The sequence below is a fragment of the Parasteatoda tepidariorum genome, chromosome 1 (genome assembly GCF_982258835.1).
Source record: "Parasteatoda tepidariorum strain Cologne lab strain chromosome 1, Ptep-v5.0, whole genome shotgun sequence".
NCBI lineage: Eukaryota > Metazoa > Arthropoda > Arachnida > Araneae > Theridiidae > Parasteatoda > Parasteatoda tepidariorum.
In genome coordinates this window covers 53678939-53686981 of record NC_141755.1, presented here as the reverse complement: position 1 = coordinate 53686981, position 8043 = coordinate 53678939, and the positions used below count along the sequence as shown (strand labels likewise).

At 30.4% G+C, this 8043-nt stretch overlaps 1 protein-coding gene across 1 annotated transcript; it reads right to left on the bottom strand.

Moving 5' to 3' along the window:
• Positions 1 to 489: 489 nt before the first annotated feature.
• Positions 490 to 6140, bottom strand: LOC139424765 (pantetheinase). The gene is made up of 3 exons (XM_087164077.1): positions 5974 to 6140; positions 2733 to 2926; positions 490 to 1909 (listed from the first exon to the last, which is right to left on the bottom strand). Exons 2-3 carry the CDS (start codon positions 2913 to 2915, stop codon positions 566 to 568), a joined length of 1527 nt encoding a protein of 508 aa, XP_087020203.1. The 5' UTR covers positions 2916 to 2926; positions 5974 to 6140; the 3' UTR covers positions 490 to 565.
• Between the last annotated feature and the right edge of the window lie 1903 nt (positions 6141 to 8043).

Sequence of the window (8043 nt, the reverse complement as noted above, 5' to 3'; positions counted from 1 at the left end):
TGCTTGAATAACAAAAATTTAAAAATATTTGTTTTTATGCAAAACCGAAAGCTAAGTTCAAATATATGCTTATTAGTTTGCAACAATGCCTAATTAATAAAACAACAATTTCCAAGTTTTATGTTATATAAAAAAATCGAGTAAAAATGTTTTTGCAATTCATATCTTGTACAAATTTTGCATTAAAATGAGTAATACAATTTTTGTAAGATTCGATCACGTCTTTTCAAAACATCTTAAAACAGTTTTATGCATAATATTTTTCTTCGGAAAATACTTTTCTCATGGAATAAATACAACGAAAGGATGCACTAATTTTTGTGTTTTCATTTACATTAACTTTTGTAATTGCTTGAAATACAAAAAAATTACTTCATTGAAATAAGATAGCTTTTCATACAATCCATTTAATATAGCATTATTTATTTAAACGTGAATTTATTTTTATTAGTGAATAATGTAGGAATGAAAAAAAAATGCAAAATAATATATAGTCAAGCAAAAGTCAAGCATTTAATAAAGCAAATAATATCTTAGCTTCATACAGAACTGCCATTTTGTTTTCTTATCTTACATAAGGTGGATCCCTATCAAAACAACGAGCTCTAAATCCCACTGACAACAATTGTTCGCCATACTTGCTATGAAAGTGTATGGAGCTTTGAGAATCAGAACTGTGCCCTACGTCAAACTCCCATTCAGTCATGGGAACCAATCTACTCTTACTACTGACCACAGAGGGATAAACAAATGGAGTTGAGAAATTGGATTTCAATTCCACATGATAAAACACTGTGTTTGTTTTTCTTGGGAAAGTAGAACAAGGCCTACCTTTAATAGCGTCACACCTAGCGAGGAAACAATTCTCTTCACACCAATAATATCTATTTAAATCGTAAACGTTTATTGTCCCGTTGTAGACACCCAGGTAGTAGTCCTCCTCTATAGTTTCAGCAGAATAACTTACAGAACAGCACATGCCCTTATTACAAGCTTTTACGTGTCTTCCAGATTTTGGCAATTTTACAAGAGTGTAATTTGTAGTCTTTTCATCAGAACAATACAATTTCTCTGTTGAATCATCCGTAGCATCGATTAAAAGGTTGGAACAAACTTTAGGAACGTCTTCTTCTTCACTTTTCATATCCCAAACTTTAGTGTCAGTGAAAGCAGTCAATGAAGGCCTTGAGGTCAGTACTGGTTGGTGTGAAACAGGAACTTTAGCAACCACTACCTTTGATACTCTATCTGGATTGTACGTATATCCCAGAGATCCATGTGTTTTATGGAATATTCCACTTCCAAGTGCGTATCGAGAAGGACTTTGAATGTTTGAGACAACTATGGTAGCGTTGTTTCCTAATGCCCAACCTTGCCAAAATGCAACTGATAATCCTTGAGGAGGGTTTTCGGCCCACATACTCGTAAACATTATGCCATCGATTTGCGGCCATTTGGCAACTTGGCTCATTCTTTTAAATAATATGTCGAAGCAAATATAAGTGGCAAATGTACCGAAATCGGTTGTGAATACGGGATCTTGTTCCTCTCTCGCCAGATCCATGCCTAATTCAAAGAATAAATGTTCTTTATAGTATCTGAGTATTAATCTCCCATTTCGGTCGAAAACAACATTTGCATTGAAGTGAAAAACTCCATCTTCTGGACATTCGGAAACTCCGGAGCAATCTTTAATGTCCCCCATGTTTGCTACTACATACATGGCATTATGTTTTGCTACGCAACTGAGTGTGTAGAGTATTGGTCTTTTCATGTAAAGTTCAACTTCATCGCAAGGGGCAGTTCGTGTCTTCTTAGGATCTGGTACATCTTCAAGAAAATGCTTTAGTTGTGTCCTGTTACCGGGATAAAATATTCCGTATTCTGGATAGACAATGATATCAGCTCCCTGAAAAAAAAGTTTCAGTTCTAGAATGATAAAAATATTGAAGAATAGTTTAATAATAACTGTTATTAAAAATTAAATAGTTAAGATTGAAAAATTAAAATCAATAAAAGAATAAAACCCTGGTAAATATGAGTGAACAAATTTGTTATCTGGGTGTTTGAGGCCGCAGTCGGCCCTTTAAGCATTCATCTTGAAATTTTACACTGAGATAGTATAATAAAGAAAAGAAAATATTTAAATATGTAACGAAAAACGCACAATGAAAGTCCAAAAAACAGTCTGAAGGTGAAAAACGTCACAAGAGCGACAATGGATATGCGGCGCATATACGAGACACTCAAATTGCTATTGGTTTGAAACCTAAAGTATTAGCACGTTGACTGCCACATGCGTTAATATAAAAAAAAAAATGAAATTAGTTTCTACCACTTTTTACATTTTTAGTCGTCCGTAGCATCGCTGAAAATGATTTTGCAATAAAAAAGAAAATACATTTATGATTAATTCAAAAGGTTGTTTCCCTCCGCAATCAACCGAGTCAACACAGTGACTTCAGATCCAAATATAAACTACTGAAATAGAAACAGGAATTATTAAAACAGGTGTGCAGAACTATTTTATTTCTACAAAATAAATGCTTCTGATACCAATTTTCAAAAAAAGAATTTTTTTTGCAAGAATGCTAAATACAAAAGGGTTAAAATTATTAACAATGACTGGGTAAACTCAGTTACTGTTTTTTTTTTAATTACTATTATAAGTATAGTAACGCTTCAAAATAAGAACGTTAGCAGTTAAGAACCATCAAAAATCTAAATCTTACTTTTGATTTTGCGATTTTTCCAGCCTTTATGTATTTCTTTAAGTTCATTTCCACAACAAGATTCGGGGGATCATTTAATCTTCCAACTCGAGCATGATCATATGCAGCAGCAGTATAAGCTGCGTCAATACCAGTACAAGCAATAAAAAACATTGACAAAAGCAGGAACCAGCTGGTTGTCATTTTTTCTGAAACTGAATACAGAAAGAACAACTCATGTAAGATAAGCAACGCAAGAAAATAACTGAAATGAGCACAACTAGTAGCCGATGGTTCGAATTCCAGCGATGGCTGGTTGATGCGAATTGCACCGACTACAGTTTTGACGTAAAATATCTTCAGTGGTAGATGGATCGTGGGTTAGAGTCCCCTTGCCTTCAGGCTACCAGTGGGAGATTTTCGTGGTTTCCCTCTCTATGCAACATAAATGTGGGCTAGTTCCCTCAAAAAGTCCACCACGAAGGCAAATTTCTCCCAATACCACGATTTCCCTTGTCTTTTGGCTTGCGTTTAAAATTATAAGGCATTCTATGCTCCAAGTTTTACATGTTGTGAAATGTTTTTTATTTCATATTTTTAAATTCATTACATTTTACACGAAATATCACTCTTAGATTAAGAATAACAATAAAAAACCTTTAACGACTAAAAATATCAGTGTAATGATTACTCAGCATATATCTATCGTGCAGCGGCCCTTAACATTAAAAAAAAGTGTAAAAAGTACTCTTTAAGTATACAATGGGAAATGTGATTACTTTGCTCTCTTATCACATTTATCTAAAAACCAGTTATTGCTCATAATTGTACTGAAAATAACTGGATTAGCTGAGATAATTACCTGGCAAGAAGTAGTCAGGCTGTTGCTCGGTTTACGCTTAACAGTTATTATTCCCTAATCTGTTTCTTTAATTCTAAGAGCCATTGATCAACGTATACTTACTAATTTTTGCCTACCTGCACCGATTTTTTTAATATTAAAGGTCATTGCCCGGTACTTCCTACACTAACATTTTTCCTAAACTACTTTAAATGGGAACTTTCTAGCCCTTTACAGCTTTTACGAATATAACGTAAGATTTTATTCCAATTAAAGCGGTAGCAAAATTTATACCTTTACGGTTTAATCTTTGGATTTTGAAACTTAATTTAAAATAATTTTTGCAATTTCTTTCTTTATTTAGCAAAAATTGGGTTCCTGGGTCGCGCAGCGGCCCCTAACCCATACATCGTGAAATTATATACAATGATTTAAAAACATTTTGATTTAAGCAACATTATGGCGGCTTTTAAGACTTTTTTGCAATTACTCAGGGTATTTATAAGTTAGGACAGTGTTTTTGAAATAAAAAGTGGTAACTAGTATTTGAAAAGAATTTTACGATTGTGTAATTAAAAAGATAATAAATAATTAACAAGATAATAAATAATTAAAAGTGAATTGAGTTTTTACCACTTTTTAAATTTTTAGTCACTTGTGGCATTCCTGCCATTCTTCCATAATTAGTAAACAAAACACCTTATGAATGCCAGTTATTGTTCAAAAATATTGTGTTATACATTTAAATAATTTAATACATACACAATAATGCGACTGAAAATGTAAAAAGTGGCAGAAATTTTTTTAAAATTTTTATTTATTTAATCTACTTAATTTTAAAATTATAACTACCGCCGTGACTTACAGTGCAAATTATTTAAATTTAAAACAAAAAAATTTTGCTTTGAATACTACAGTAAAAGAAATAATGGTAGAAAAACGGCAGTTTTTAATCTCTTTTTATAGACTTTTATTAATCAACACTTTTTACACATTTCGTCTTCCGTTGTCCTCATGCTTACATTAGTTTAAGCGGCATTTTAGAGTGCCCGGACTTTAATGGGTTAAAAATTAAAATGTAAGAAATTTTTTACTTAATTACTAACCAATTTTCTGTTATTTTCGGATTGCTAAAAATAGAATTTCGCATGCTATTATTCATAAAAGAATTTTTCTATTCATGAATTTTTGCCTTTACGACTTTACTTCGACTAGCAGGAATGATAAAATTATGCCCGGAGTTGCATGTTTGATGTCAATTCATTGATGTCAATTGATGTTTCAATTATTAAGAACCGGATTTATCGTTGTATTATCGCCAATTAGAATTAATAATCAAACGAAATTCGGGCAATTATCCGAGTAGCTAAAGAGATAGAATTTATAAATTATAACCGTTCTTCTTTCTGTGTTCGATGGCAAAGAAATTTACGACAATCGTTTCCCAATTACTACAAGTAAAATCTATCGTCATATTATCGGAAAGAAGAAATCATTGTCACTATAAGTTTCAAATACTTTTCGACTAGCTAAGGATATAATGTTTCAATTGAAGTTCTGAAGATAATACTACTTTTATCCTTATCTGACCCTTTCAAACAAAATTTATCGCCAATGGTAATTCTTAGATTATTAAAATTTTTACCACTTTCCAACTCGTTAAAATGTTTTAAACTTTAATTAGAGCTCTGAGTCTGGTTAAAATGTTAGTTTTAATTGTTTTCAGTCCATCAGAACCACTTTTTTGTTTGATTGAATTTAGTATCATAAGTAATTTTGTAAATTAAAGTATCAAAAAGTTGAAATTATACATATTGTCCAAAAAATTTTAAAGAAACGATATGCTTGAAATAGCCCAATTCACACACAGGAAACAGGCGGTCCAGTGCTGCCATTGCTCAACACTACCCACTTAACCCGTTTGAGACGCATGCACCTGGCATCAAATCTTTGTAGAGGTATCTTATTTAAAAACATACCAAAACTATATACGTATTTCATAATTTTGATAAAAATTATTGGTAAAAAAACAATTAGGTTTAAGGTTTAAAAAAGTTTTTTTTTACGGGTTTTTATCGTTGGCCGTATTATATAAAGAACAAAACTATCATTACTAAAAGATAGCTGGAATTAAACAAATAATAATTATACACTAATGCTGGTGAAAATTGCAACACCTTGAAGGAACTGTCAGAAATAAGTGAAATTTATTCCGCATATTATCGATAGTGGTACAAATAAACATGAGCAATCTCTTTGAAATTGTTTTCATTTGTATGTCTTATTTCACATTACATTTCATGTTAGTTTGGTTCAATTTGCGTAATTCCTTTACGCTGTTGCAATTTTCTCAAACATGAGTGTATATAAACAAGAAAATATTTTTTAATCCTTTTTAACGACGAAAAAAAAAATCCTTACTTACATAAGAGGAAGACGATAAAACGAAGTGAATTCCTCTGGTTGATGTTTTTTGTGTTCCTGTTCTTGCTTTCGGCGAGGCAATACAGGAAAACTCGTCAGGTTTAGTATTAAGTAAACACTTTTGTTTTGTTTTGAAAAGAGACACAGAAGATACCTTTCGTTTACGTCATCTGAATATGAAAGCATTTAACTTCAGATATTTACAAACGAATTATATGTAACAAGCATTGAATTTAATAAAATGATTTTATGAATATTTCAGAGTATATAAATTAAATATTTTAAATATTCATTATTTTATATAAATTAATTTTTATTAATTCTTTAAATAATATAACTAGCATTTATAAAAATCATTTGCAATAAGATGAAGGTTTGTTTTTAGTTTAGTTATCAACCCAACTTACACCAGATAGCTCCCAAGTGCTTTTAAAAGAAAGAGCCAACTCAAATATTTGTCTTTTTGAAATTTAATTTTGAGAAACAACGTTCCTATTTCAAAAAATATATATTTTAATAAAAAATTTTTTTGGGGACATTTATCCTGTCGAAGGCTGTTGCTGACTCATTTGATACGGTAATAATAGAAGGTGATAAAAATTTGGCTTGGATTAAACGAATATAGGAGGACAAACATAAAGGAATGTGAAGTTATGTATCGAGGGACAAGTTAAGCATATGAATTAAATAACATTAATAGATACTATTTACAAATCATTTACGGGTTATTTACATACTATTTTAAAGTAAAAATCTGAGAGGATTAAAACCGACAGCAGAAAAGCTGTCAGGGGCCCTCTGGTTGTTGCTTTAAGCGAAATTTACTCGTTGTTTAATAATAAAGTGTTTTTAAATTGTTTATAACGTAGATAAAATTTGATATATTTTTACATTTGAGCTTGTATCTTTTACAATCTTCGTTAACTCATAATTCTAATAGACAATTCGTAAGAAGAAAAAAAAACAAGAAAATTAATTTATTAAAAAATAAATATTATTTTCAACAATTAGGGTCCTCTCAGGCCTTGTGATAGAAATCGGCCACTGGTCAGAGGAGTATGGAGGATCTTATCAGGTAGGAACATAGATATTTATGTCATATGTGAGAAATGGTGAAATGTAAGTATTTAAATATTAAATATCAATGTGTTTAAATATTAACGCCGATTTAACACGCCGTCATAAACTCGAACTACAACGGAATTACTGTAAATATTTTTTCCTAGTGATGAATATAATAATGTTTTAGCATGTAAAAATGTTAGGTAATGTATTTATATTTTAATACATTAGAATAAAAAAGAAATTTTTCCGCCACTATATTCAAACAATTTAAGGGATTGGTCAGGTTTTTAAATTCTGATCAAAGTTTCATAAAAATTTCATTTATTTTTTTAAAAAAATGTTTTATTTGATTAACACGGTAAAAAAAAAATATTTCTCTTCAATCTCAAATGTTAAGAATATGCGTCGTATAATCGTATAAATCTCTTAAGAAAAAAAATTTTTTTTTTTTTTTTTTTTTTTTTTTTAAATTTTTACTGCTATTTTCCTTCCCTTATTAAAGACAGTGGAGTACTGCTAACCAGGAAAAGAAAACCCGCCCAATAAGTTCCATAAATTTATTAGTTTAAAGAAATAAGGTTAATTATTAAATAAGTTGTATAAAAATTGTGTTTAAGGCATTTTTTTCGAATGTAGCAGATTGAGGAACTCAATTTATTAAAAATGAGAAAGGGTTTCTAATCATGAAAAATGGCGTTTCTTCATCTTTCTGCTTGAATCTAATAGATAAATCCTGTCTTTTGGAGCAGTTTTCATAAGTTTAAAGGGAGAAAAGTGAGTAGTGTCAAAAGTGAGCAGCATTCACATTTGTTCACTTTTTATGAAAAAACAATTAATAAAAGCAACTGAAAGAGTATTTGCTATGCTAAAATAATTTCAGATTGTTGACAGATGAGAAAACCAAAAACAAAAAAAAATGTTCTAATTTAGAGATGCAATGTAGTACTTAAATAACAAGAAAGATGGCAGCACTATACATAATTTTTAGACTTAGTTCAAAAT

What these genes read in the sequence shown, in the direction of transcription:
- LOC139424765 (XM_087164077.1), bottom strand. Translation starts at nt 2,915, where the DNA reads ATGACAACCAGCTGGTTCCTGCTTTTGTCAATGTTTTTTATTGCTTGT. An exon ending in GAAAAATCGCAAAATCAAAA is followed by an intron (nt 1,910 to 2,732) that starts GTAAGATTTAGA and finishes CTTTTTTTTCAG; the next exon opens with GGAGCTGATATCATTGTCTA.